A 13,409-nucleotide genomic window follows, 5' to 3' on the forward strand; every position below is an offset into this window, starting at 1 on the left:
CCCAGTCAGAGGGTTAATGTGTGTGATCTTACTCACGCATACAAACACCTCACACCATACACACACACACACAGAAACATAAAGAGACACAAACATTTTCATGCTCCCTTATTCACCTACTGAACACACACTCAAACACACACTCAAACACACACTTAAACACACACTCACTCAAACACACACTCAAACACACAAACATCCTCCTTCATTCCTGCAGGACAGGGGATTATGTAGTAGTTCATTCTTCTTCTTGTGTAAAACAATGTTGAAACAAACAGCATCTCTCCTTATCAAGGAGAACTGCCGGCCTGTTTCACTTCAAGGATCTTTCTAGATTTTTTAAAAATTTGTATTTATTAAACTTATCTAAGACCAAATCTGACCAGGATTGTGTGACTTGAAGTCTTTATTGAATTAACGGTAATATGCATACATCCAGATGGAATGATCTAATCTCTGTGGTGCTAAGCAAACACACTGGCCATCCATCTCTCTTCAATTCCACTCTTATACTGAAACTGCTCCTGGTTGCTGAACCACATTCCAATTTGGGCAGAAGAATGAAAAAAAAACGTTTTTCATTCCAACGATTCAATTTGTCTTCTGGAAATGAGGTGTGTGTGTGTAGAGAGAGAATGATGGTGCGTGTGTGTGTTCATGAGCTGTGGGTGGGGGGGGGTTGGGGGGGAGGGTGGGTATTTCTGTATGGGGACACGGAGTTGTGACCTGGAGAGGTTGAGAGGTCGCTGTAAATTATTCAACACAAAAGCCCAGACCTGATGGCCTACCTCTCCTCTTTAACAGAGGTCCCACATCAGAAGGTTCAGGAATATGTAAGTAGAGATGGTGGCTGTAGGATAAGAAATGGGCATGCAAATGAATCTGTTTGATTGAGGAAAAAAAAGGAGACGAAAAAATGAGAGAGATAGAGAGAGGGAGAGAGAGAGAGAGAGGGAGAGAGAGAGGGAGAGAGAGATAGAGAGATATAGAGAGAGGGAGAGATAGAGAGAGGAAGAAAGAGAGAGAGAGAGTTGCTCAATATTTGCGAAAGTCTTCCCCCTCTCCTTATTGCTATTATTGTTGTCATGATAATATTATTGTCGCTTTGGAAATATTTGCAAATGTATTTTGTGCCAACAAAGCCTTCTCTCAGAGAGATCTTGTAATCATAGAAGTTGGTGGATGTGCGCTAACGTATTGTAGAGACTTAACATAGCGCTGCTTGTGTGTGGGAGGTGTGTGTGGGAGGTGTGTGTTGGAGGTGTGTGTTGGAGGTGTGTGTTGGAGGTGTGTGTTGGAGGTGTGTGTTGGAGGTGTGTGTTGGAGGTGTGTGGTGTTGGAGGTGTGTGTTGGTTGTGTGTGTTGGAGGTGTGTGTTGGAGGGTGTGTGTTGGAGGTGTGTGTGGGAGGTGTGTGTTGGAGGTGTGTGTGGGGAGGTGTGTGTCGAGGCTGAGGGGGTCGTGTGTGTTGAGAGGAGACATTCATTTACATGTTTCAATCCAAGTCCTTTGTGTATCTCTTGGCACACCTCCTGTTGCACAGAAATAGCTGTTGTGGGAGAGAGAGAGAGGAGAGAGAGAGAGAGAGAAGAGAGAGAGAGAGAGAGAGAGAGAGAGAGAGAGGGGTGGAAGGAGGGAGAGAGAAGGACAGAGAGCGTAAGGGAGACAGAAGGAGAAAGGGTAAAAGAGAGTAAGTGAGAGAGGCAGGGAAATGGTGAGAAATGGAGAGAGAGGGAGCGAGGAAGAGAGATATAGGGAAAGAGCAAGAGACCATGACACATTTCCTGCATACCTCTTCATAACCATGCCCCTTCCCTTCCACCCTCCTCTCTCCCTCCCTCTCCCCTCCCTCTCTCTTTCCCTCTCTCTCCCTCTCCCCCCCCTCCCTCTCCCTCTCCTCCCTCTCCCTCTCTCTCCCTCCCCCTCTCTCTCCCTCTCCCTCTCCCTCTCTCTCTCTAACACGCACACATACACGCATGCATGCTCTCACTCCCTGCCTGACTCCCTCCCTCTCCCTCCCCTCCCTACCTCCCTCCCTTCCTCTCTCTCTCTCTCTCTCTCTCTCTCTCTCCTCTCTCTCTCTCTCTCTCTCTCTCTCTCTCTCTCTGTCAGTGAAAAGGGATTCTCCGTAACTAGCAGTATAGCTCAACGTGTTACTCACCTCAGTCACTTGCCTTTGTAGGAATCGATTCATTTAATTATTTCAGTAATGGTTGTGGCTGAAACTGGATATCTCCGAGCTCCTGTCCCAGACAGCGGCTCCTCGCGCAAGGTGTGACAGGCAGACAGACGTTCACAACTTAGTTTTTTGAAATTATCATTAAATAATCTCTCTTAAAAAAAAAACCTCAAGACATCTGTACTTAAAGATTGGACACCACTTCAAGATAATGAGGAATGCATCGCTGTGAAATTGTTACATTCTTCTTTCTCCCTGGCTGGTGTCCAAATGTAGAGTAGGAGCAGACGAAGGGAGCTGTTGTGAAACGGTGATGTGTAAAGTTTGGAGGGGCAGAGAGAGGCAGGAGGATCTGTCTGGACCGGGGTCCTGAGCTGCTGTCTTCAGAGCCACAGTCCTTCTGCAGCCAAGGTAAAACAGCACGCTTCGTCTGCTTTCAGTCACCTTTCTGCTCCCATACTGCTCACCGACACACACACACACGCAGGCACACACACACACACATGTGGGCACACACACACATGTACAGTAGGCACACACACATGTTCTTAACTGTTGCTCATACTTGATATGCAGTCCAAACTCAGGGCAGAGTCCTTCATTAACTAGTGGATGAGGACAAGAGAGACAGAGTCAGATGTGTGTGTGCGTGTGTGTGCGTGTGTGTGTGTGTGTGTGTGTGCGTGTGTGCGTGTGTGTCTCAGACACTGGTCACACACAGAGACATGCAGGAGCGGAATTAGTATTGAGGTTGTGTCTTCTGACAGATCTGGATCAGCCTCCTAATGGACACAGCACTAGCCTCTCCTTGCTGAATAATATCATGTAGGGACATTTTGTTTGTGTGTGTTTGTTTACGAGTGTGTGTATGTTGGTCTACGAGTGTGTGTGTGTTTGTGTGTGTGTTTGTCCAGAAACATCTTTGTACTGTTTTTTGTTTTTTCCACGTTGATGAATATCGATGGAGGTTCTGACCACGCAGCGTTCTGAGAGAGAGGCTTGCGTCATCCGCGGACCGTGTCGTCAGAACAGGGGTATTTAGACAGCTTTTCAGAAACCTGCCAGGGGAATTGATTTCAGCATGGAGGGGGGGGGATTATATGGAAATGGTAAACCATTTAAACCATTTAATCACCCTTTAATCCAGAGGCAATCATACAAAGCAAATGTGCCTACTTGATATGGATTTGCTGTGACACAAAGTCACTGATAGGAATCACTTGGAATGTATTATATCAGTAAATTATCATCAGTAAGAGCAGAACCGTTCGGTGCTAATGAGGCAATGAGAAGTGTGGTATTATAACGTCCAGCTTTTGTCCGCGTTCAGTCATGTTCATCGACATAAGTCTATTAGTCGGTCACGCACCGCAAACGCAATCCAGAGCACTGCAAACACCTAATCATAATTTCTCGAATGATTGTTTCTCATCTTTCTTCATAACCTTCAGCGCTTCTCAAAGCACTGCTCAGTAACGGTTTACAAGGGAGTTTAATCAATCATTCATCAAAAGCACATTACCAGGCTCTTCTCACAAGAGGTTTATCTAAATCGTGTTAGTGGGCGGATCACTGTCAGTCAGCTGGACAGCTGGAGACTCACACCAGCGTGCAGCCCACACCGTCACAGCCTCTGTCTCAACACCCCAGCCTCCTGTCCATCCAGCGTGCAGCCCACACCGTCACAGCCTCTGTCTCAACACCCCAGCCTCCTGTCCATCCAGCGTGCAGCCCACACCGTCACAGCCTCTGTCTCAACACCCCAGCCTCCTGTCCATCCAGCGTGCAGCCCACACCGTCACAGCCTCTGTCTCAACACCCCAGCCCACACCGTCACAGCCTCTGTCTCAACACCCCAGCCTCCTGTCCATCCAGATGTCAGGAACACCCAGAGGGGGTGAATGACAGGAGCTACTATGAATGAAGCGGACCTGGTTACTCTGCGTACTTGCGAACTGTTCTCATTCTCCTGTTTTCTGAAATAAGGTTTCATTAAACTTTGTCTGGTCAGGCCCCAGCTTCAGAAGATCGAACTGATAATCTAAACTTAAAACCTCAAATTACTAAATTAAATGAGAAAAGTTTTTTATGAAAAGATGTACTATGAAATGAACTCCAGCCAGGTTCCTGTGTGATTGTGTCTGACTTGCGATTGATCTTGGCTTAGTTTCCCCAGACAAAAACACTTGGCTTTCACAAGAGTGACCTTGAAGTCTTCCTCCATCTCCTGGTCACCCTACTTCTCCTTCAGGAGTGTGTGGGAGGCAATCAGACGCCTCATCGATATCTAACAGTTTCTTGTCCATTTTAGTTTATCTTTCCAGTGGTCTGTGGTCTCCCTCTCTCTCTGTCTCTCTCTCTCTCTGTCTCTCTCACCTTCGCACTGGTTCACCCTCTCTCTCTCTCTTTTTCAGTTCTTTTCTTTTTTAATTTCCTTCTCATTCTCTATCTCTCTCTCTCTCCCTCCCTCTCTACTCTGTCTTTCAATCGTCCTCTTGTTTCCATTGGCTTCTCACCTTTTCTCGATTTTTCTCTTTCTCTTTCCTCCCCCAGACATGACAACCGTAACCATGGAGCCTCTGTTGGCCCTGGGGGAGCGCGCCCCAAACGCCACGGCCCCGCCCCCCTCCCTGGAGGACACGGCTGCCACCTTCAGCATCGGCATCATCCTCTCCCTCATGTGTCTGGTGGGCGTGTCCGGAAACATCTACACCCTGGTAGTCATGTGCCAGTCCATGAGGTCCGCGGCTTCCATGTACATCTACATCATCAACCTGGCCATGGCCGACCTCCTCTACCTCCTCACCATCCCCTTCGTGGTCTGCACACACTTCCTGAAAGTGTGGTACTTTGGAGACGTGGGCTGCCAGATCCTGTTCGGTATGGACTTCCTGACCATGCACGCCAGCATCTTCACCCTCACCATCATGAGCACCGAGCGCTACTTCGCCGTGCTCAAGCCCCTGGACACGGTCAAGCGCTCCAAGAGCTACCGCAAGGCCATCGCTCTGCTGGTGTGGGTGGCCTCCCTGGTCCTGACGTTACCCATGATCCTCAGCATCCAGCTGAAGACCATTGGAAGCAAGGTGATGTGTCAGCCCAACCTGTCCCCTCTCTCCTACAAGATCTACATCTCCTGTCTGTTCTGCACCAGCATAGTGGCCCCGGGCATGATCATTGGTTACCTCTACATACGGCTGGCGCGTACTTATTGGCTGTCGCAGACCGAGACCTTCAAGCAGACCAAGAAACTGCCCAATCAGAAGGTGAGTGGAGTTTTGTGATCTACTGCATCAGCCAATCTCTTTCTTTTTCTCTGTTCCTCAGAAACAATGTTTTTACCTGTTGAAAAGAAACAATCAGAAACCCGAGTGATCGAATTTCAACTTTAACATCCCACACCCCATACCTCCTCCTCCCCACCCTCCCTCCTCCTCCCCACCCTCCCTCCTTCTCCCCGGTTCCTCCAGGTCCTCTACCTGATCTTCACCATCGTCCTCCTGTTCTGGGCCTGCTTCCTCCCCTTCTGGATCTGGCAGCTCCTCCAGCCCTCCCTGGACATCTCCACCAAGGTCCGCCGCAACATCAACTACCTGACCACCTGCCTCACCTACAGCAACAGCTGCATCAACCCCTTCCTGTACACGCTCCTCACCAAGAACTACAAGGAGTACCTGCGGAGAAGGCAGCGCACCTGGACGGCAGGAAGTTACTTCAACCGGCGTAACCGTTTCCAGCGCTCGCCGCGGCGCTCGCTGTCCTCCAGCAGCCAGCAGTGCACGGAGAGCTTCGTGCTGGTGCTCACGCAGACGCCGTCGCCACGGCCGCAGAACGCCGGCCAGTGAGGTAGGACACGGACTTCCTGTCGCTGGAGGTGTGAGGAGTGCTGCTGCAGCTGCTGCTGTTTGAAGAGAGGATGTTGTGTTGGGCTGGTTGGTTGCATGTCTGTTTGGTTAATTGGTTGGATGTCTGGTTGGGTTGAATCATTGGTTGGATGGTTGACTTATTGATTGGTTGGTTGTTGTTCAGATCTTTTGAGCGTCACGAAAACCCAGCAGGTGAAACATTGAACTTCTACAAATTCATCATTTGTTGATAGAAAGTGTGAATGTCTCCTGGTCCCGACTCCCACACCATGACAGTACAAACATCACCCCAGACCCACATCCTCAACTTCCTCCTGTAGAAATGAGTTTTCGTGAGGGAGCCGTTCTGCTGTCAGGTGGTGCTGGTTAATAAGGGGGTTCCGTCTGATAACAACCCCTGACATCTCTTAAGGGATTCCCCCAGCTTCCCCCGCCGTGCGCAGAGCCAGCTGATGGATGTCTGGAGGTGGTAATAAACGCCACTGCGGCATGCTGGGAAAAGAATGTTGGAAAAACAATTAACATCATTCACTTACTGTATGTATTCCCCCCCCCCTCCACCCCTCCTGAATAATAGTGCTCCCTCAGTCACACTATAACTTCCATTTTCCTCTCTCGCTCTCCCTCACTCTCTCTATCTCTCTCTCTCTCCCTCTCTCTCTCCTCTCTCACTCTCTCTATCTCTCTCTCTCCTCTCTCTGTCTCCTCTCTCACTCTCCCTATTTCTCTCCCTCACTCTCTCTCCTCTCTCACTCTCTATATCTCTCTCTCTCTCCCTCTCCCTCTCCCTCTCGCTCTCAACACAACACCACATCATTACTCTGAGAATATAACTCTTTAAAAGCAAAAATATATATTTTTATGAGTTGAGTCAAGGATCGTGAAAAGCCTAAAAAGAATGGAAATTCCAAATTAAATTCCAAATGACTACCACAACCCCCGATGAACAAACAAGGAGTTGTGTGATGTGTGAGGTAGTACCACAGACCCGTGTTTCCACAGGCCTGTAACAGGTGACTGGAATAAACCTTGTTTGGTAGAGAGACCTCCACATCCATGATTACGAAGAACAAAGAGAGAGGATCCAGTGAACCACAGGACAGACTCTGGTCTCCTGTTGCTGCGTGGCAGGCTGGTGTTCCAGATCCACAGAATGATAGTCTCTCAGGGCGTCTGCCCAGGTCTGAAATAGTGTAGTAGAGGTGGTTGATAGAATGAGCTTAGAACTGGATCCAGTAGAGGTGGTTACAGGGTACAATGGGCTTGGTTTATGGGGGGGGGGTTCCCCAGAAAAAAGGTTTTGTCCCTAAACGTGAGTGAAAGCTATAATGAGGCCCTTAGTTTGGCAACAGCTCAGTGACAGTTTACATTTTTTCAAACAGCCTGCTAATTTCCATCCAATTACGTTCCAGCCAATCTCCTTTGTCGAGGCGGTCTTTCCTCCGTGGCTTGTTTTGTGAGACCACCGTCAATCTCTCTCTCACACACACACACACACACACAGACCATAGACATACAGACACACGCACACAAACTTAGCATGCGGTGCATTCTGCAGGAGCCAGCAGAGTCGGAAACAAAGAATGGAAGGAGCCCAACAATGAAGTTTTTACGTCTGACCGTCATCTAAATATCACATGAACACAACACTGATATTAACATCACACCTCAAATAAAAGAAAACAGATTGCCAGGATATGGGTTTTCCATCACCAGCTGCCTGGAGGGAAATCAAACCAAAAGTTGTCCTAAACAGACACAGCACAACACCCTCCTCATCTCTCACGTCATCATCCCTCCATCCCAAACTCCTGGAAACGCACCCACTGTGGTGTGGTGTTGTGTGGAGTTCAGGACCCCAGGCGAGGATCACCTACTCCTCTGGGCTCAGTTCTGGGAGGTGTGACCTGCTGATACGCTGCTAACATGTGGCCGATGTTCTGCCCTTGAGGGTGGAGGGGGTTTGGGATGTTAGGGCTATATCTGCCTGCTGGAATGCACAGCGTTGAGTGACACTGGGAGTCATTTACAAGGTTAGCGCATGTCCACACACACGCGCGTACTCACACACACACACACACACACACGCACACAGGGAGACACTTGCACCTACTCATACACACTCACACACACATACACATGCACACACAATCACGGAAACAAACACACTGGTTCCATAAACGCCACGCTCAACTTTCTTACGTCTGTTCTATTTAGAGACAGGAAGTTGCTGTGAAGGACAAGCTGGAACACAGGGAGGTAAAGAACCCTGAGGCCCTGTGAGGGAGAGACACCAGACAGGTCTAGCAGTGTGTGTCTGAATGTGTGCGTGTGGATGTCTGGGTGTTATTGTGTGTGTTTGTGTGTTTGTGGAAAGGTGTGCATCCCTGTCAGGGGACACATAAGGGTTTGTGACATGAGTGAGCTGTTAAACGAGAAGATAACTCTCAGATACATTCCTCACCGTGCTTATGCTGCTCAGAACAACAGCAATAAATACCCAGATCATTACCACGTCTATAAATCCATAATAAAAATGGACAAATGCGGGCGGCTGAATCGGGGGTTTATGAAACTGGCTGAAGACCAGAGGATCATCCACACGTTAGTGCTCACCCCCTGAGAGACACGGAGCTGTTAGACGGGGGAACGGGATTGGATGTTCACATGCTTTTGTGCTCGTGGTGAGAATGTCAGAGTGGATGTGTCGCCTCTGGGAGAAGCTGGGCGGCGGTGTGATGCTGGAGAGACAGGAGAGGCACTCACTGCACCTATCTCATCCCAGACACACTGCCACAGGGTCTCTGCCCAGCACCCAGATCTCTGGCTTTAAAATGAACGTTTTCAACTGTCGATGTTGGCTTTGGCTTTGGTTCTGACTTTGGCTTCCATTGTTAAGGAAATATTGTGAAAATGTTGCCCAGATAATGGGATTTTTGTCAAGCGCAGTCGGAAGAAATTGGGATGAGTGCGTTTCTGTGCTCACGCTTCCTGATTTATATTCAGGACTCTGTGGAAATTGACAGACCACTATCCTTGTTCCCTCTCTCGCTTTCTTCTTCTGTTCTTCTCTCTCTTTATTTATCCCCTCTTCTTTTTCACTATCTCTCCCTGCTCACTCTCTCTCCCTGCTCGCCCGCTCTCCCTGCTCGCTCTCTCTCCCTGCTCGCTCTCTCTCCCTGCTCGCTCTCTCTCCCTGCTTGCCCGCTCTCCCTGCTCGCCCGCTCTGCCTGCTCGCTCTCTCTCCCTGCTCGCCCGCTCTCCCTGCTCGCTCACCCTCCCTGCTCGCTCTTTTATTTTCTGTCTTACTATTTCTCTCCATTTCTCAATTTGTTCTCACTGTTCCCCTTTCGACCCTTTATCTTTTTCTCTCTCTCTCTCTCTCTCTCTCTCTCTCTCTCTCTCTCTCTCTCTCTCTCTCTCTCTCCATTCCTCCCCCTCACTGATATGAACTCATTTCAAAATGTACGTATATTTTCCCCTCTGTATCATTTCTTGGCTATGGTGCTGCTTCAGTGAAAAACCAGAGGCCTCTTTGATCATGCATGGAGCCTGCTATCATTTCACAGCGTCGCGTCTCCACCGCTCACACAACAAACCCCTTCATCTGCAGAGCTAACTGCTGCTTGTGGCATCCAGAGAAACACTGAAACACCCAAGTGTGTTTTTTGGGTTTTTGGGGATTTGAGCTTGTGAAAGAGAAAGAGTCTTCATCAGCCCTCACAGCAACTGGCAGAAAAAGGCCACGATGAATGTTTTACAGCCGCAGTGAAAACACATTCAGAGAAAGAGGACAAAAATCAGAGGGTCTTTCTCTTTCTCTCTCTTTTGTCGCTCTCTCTCTCTCCTAATATATCTTTATGTTCCCTCCCTCTCTCTTTTCATTTTTCTGGTTCATTGAAGGGTGGAGAGCCTTTCACACTGCGAACAGCTGTCGGAGTCACGGTCAACACCACCTCTCTCGTCAGACCAGCTACTGTAGCGTGCGTCAGCTAGCGTGTGTGTCTACTGCATCGTGCATCTCTGTATGGAAACTTACCGCACGTGGACGATATTCAGACATGTCGAATTTCTTTCTGAGACGCTTCCTTCATAACAATGTTTACAAACGCGGGTCATTGTTCTCTTTCCTTCCAGCGCCGAAGCCTTGTTGCTCGCAGTCTCTGAGTTTCTCTGCTCTGACGGTGCATTTAGGAGGTCTCTTTCCCAACAAGATGTGTGTCCCTGACACCAGCCCAGCATCTGGTGTTTCCGTGCGGGAACCTGCTCGTGCGCGTCGCGTGTGGCATGTTACGTGTTGCGTGTCCGCAGGTGGGATCTGAGCAGGAAATGCTCGGAGCAGACACCTAGGTCTATGGCTGATACATAAACAGATAAGATCTCCAAGCAGAGGGAGGACTTCCTGCCCAGGAAGTGCCCCCTAGGAGTATCCCCCGAAGCAGGAAGTAGTTAAAAAAAAAGTTTGTTTGGAAATGAGCTCACGTACAGGATATGAAGCTAATGTTTGCGATGCCCTAGTTAGCGTGGTGTGCTGGTGAAGACACAGGCCAAGAGAACACTCAACTACTCAGACTGGTCTTAAAAACTTCCAAACGGAACACTGGCCAGCAGAAACAATAAAGAATAAATTAGATGGATAATTTAATCAGCTCAGGTAATTTAAAAGGAAAAGAATTAAGGCATTTTATTTGACTTCATTTCTTTTTTTTTATGTATGATTCAGTCCTCGTTTATGAAGGTACAGGAACAGGGAACATGCAGTCTTGGTTAAGATGAGCAGAGATTTACCAACGCAGGGAATACCCAAGGGGCTTATTCCATGACACACATTCTGAAACAGAACAACACACACACACTCAAAGTTAGGCGAACTCACAGATATTCACACACACACACGCTCAAGCAGATACACACATATAAACATACTCAAACACACACATACATACACACATCAAACACACCCACACATTTTAGCAGGCTCTACTGAAACTCCCCAGGTTTTTCTGGAACAAGTCAAACATTTGTACTGATCTCCTCTGCCCCTCTCCTGGTAGTCTAGAGTACAGCAGTGTAGTCTACACTACTTCACACTAGACTACACTACTACACTACATACTAGACTACAATACTTCACACTAGACTACAAGTAGTGTAGTCTAGACTACTTCACACTAGACTACACTACTACACTACATACTAGACTACAATACTTCACACTAGACTACAAGTAGTGTAGTCTAGTGTGAAGTATAGTCTACTATTAAGTAGTGGGATCCCTTTCAGTTAACCAAGACCTGCCCCCCCCCCCCCCCCCCACAGGCCTACAGATCTGTTAACTGCTCATTTTATAGTGGGCAGGAAATTCTTGAGTGCAAAAACTGCTAGTGTCTGCATATCACATGTCCACTTTGCCAAAATGAAAAAAGTAATACAAAATAAATTAAAAACATGGTAGTATATCTTCTGTCTTCATTGTCATGGTGACATGTGTAAACAGCTACCCTTCCTGTCTGATAGGACCAGGAACTGGTGAGTCAGTAGAACACGGGCTGACTGTACCACAGAGACTTGGGTCACTGGAGCCTAATTTGACTTCAGACCTACGTTACGTAAATGATCTTGATGCTGCGTCTGACGTCATCACAGGCGCTCCGTGTTGCCAATTAAGCAACTTAGTAGCAAAAAGTATAGACTTTTCACCTTTCTTACCGACAACATTTTGTATGCATTGACAAGCGAGAAATCTAGAGGCTTTCCGCTTAGTTCGCAATCTCCGTTTTTGTTGTTGAGCTGCAGCAAAATAACTGTAGGCCTAATTGTACTTCTGTGTTGTCATAGCCGGCAATCATTCTAAGTTAACTCGCTCAAATGGTGTAGTGTAGCATGAAGTAGGGATCCCCCTTGGGATCTAGACAGTACCTTCTTCAGTCTATCTGGAAAGAAGTAGTGGAGTCTAGTATCAATTAAGGACGTCTCATTCTCTAGACGTCAGGAATCGTTAGAGTCTTTGGAGGTTGGAGCGGTTTTTGGATAGATCGAAGCTTCTGTCTACATTCTCCAGGGTCTGAAAGGTTTAGTTTGGCCACAGCCGATTCTTCTACACACGCGATACACAAAGCCCTTATCAACCTCACACACACTAACCACTCACACTCACTCCATCACACAGCTGACCAGCGGAGCAACATGACTCACTCTATCACCCCTGCACAGCAGGTGAAATGGGTTAGCTCGACACAGAGGAACGGCTCACCGGTTTTCTTTTGTCGGCAAAAGAAGAAAGCTGGAATTAGAATAAATATGCCTTCTCCAGATCTTCCATCTCCAGGAGCTCTTGCTGCTGAAAGTCATTTCAACATGCTCTAATACCACAGTGGTGACACATGCAGTACAGACGCTCACAGCAAAAAATAAGGCCTTTCTTCTGATTTAACGTTGTTTTTCAAATTTTATAATACTGTAAGGTAGCTGTCTGTGTTGTAGGCCTATATAGGGCTAGTTATTCACTGTACTATAGTATACTGTACCTCCTATAGCAGAAGATCATTCTTCTCCATGGGGGACAGGACAGGACAGTGTGTGTTGAGTATTACTGGATAGATACTCTGCTGCTAACCTGGTTACAGCATGTCTCTCCAGCCTGTGCAGATTGGGTTACACCCTGACTGAAGTGGGTGTTGAGTGGTGCTCTCAGACATGGTAGCAAGTCATGTTTTACTGATGTCAAATGTGGACACACACACACACACACAGTACCATGGCTGTTCCATATTGTATTTTTCAGTGGAGGGAGTGGAACACCAGGCGCGTCCTCGTGTTCTGCCCACCCAAAGGCTCATCGATTTAGAAGCGTGTGTGCATGTCTCAATGTGCTTCTGTGTGTGTGTCTGTTGTTTTCTACCTCAGCTAAAACACACTATGTGTGATATAGCCTAGTTTAACAGGTGAGATTTGATCCATAATCTCGGAGGCTCGTTACCACACGCGAATACAGTGAGGAACATTGCAGTTAATTAAGTGGTGTTCTCAACGAGGCTCATGCTCACGCTAGTCCCTCAACAGCCTGCAAACCCTACCAATAAGACCACCGGACCAGCCACCAGCAGATACCTTTCAACCTCTTCCTTCAACTCGCAGCAACGGCAGATTACCGTCAGCTAATGATGCGGATCACGGAACCACAGTAAAGTGGGAGATCAGAAACCCTATCTCCCACTCTAAATACCGCTCAGGAGCACATTGAGCCAAAAGCGCCAAAAGCGCCAAAAGCGCCAAAAGCCTACTGCTATATCAGTGCGTAAATGGTGATCTTAAAGTCACAGAGAGGTTCGGGCATTCCGCTAGTCCTTCAACTGTTCCCAATCCG

At 47.8% G+C, this 13,409-nt stretch overlaps 1 protein-coding gene across 1 annotated transcript in view; it reads left to right on the top strand.

Moving 5' to 3' along the window:
- Window positions 1–2,331: 2,331 nt before the first annotated feature.
- LOC136950368 (urotensin-2 receptor) overlaps window positions 2,332–13,409 on the top strand; it is a 20,411-nt gene continuing 9,333 nt past the window's right edge. The window contains exons 1-3 of the mRNA XM_067244672.1: window positions 2,332–2,588; window positions 4,731–5,443; window positions 5,648–6,023. Of these exons, the coding sequence (XP_067100773.1) occupies window positions 4,733–5,443; window positions 5,648–6,022 (1,086 nt within the window). The 5' untranslated portion in view covers window positions 2,332–2,588; window positions 4,731–4,732 and the 3' untranslated portion in view covers window position 6,023. The remainder of the gene's footprint in view (window positions 2,589–4,730; window positions 5,444–5,647; window positions 6,024–13,409) is intronic.

This window comes from Osmerus mordax, chromosome 10, assembly GCF_038355195.1.
Source record: "Osmerus mordax isolate fOsmMor3 chromosome 10, fOsmMor3.pri, whole genome shotgun sequence".
NCBI classification, from domain to species: domain Eukaryota; kingdom Metazoa; phylum Chordata; class Actinopteri; order Osmeriformes; family Osmeridae; genus Osmerus; species Osmerus mordax.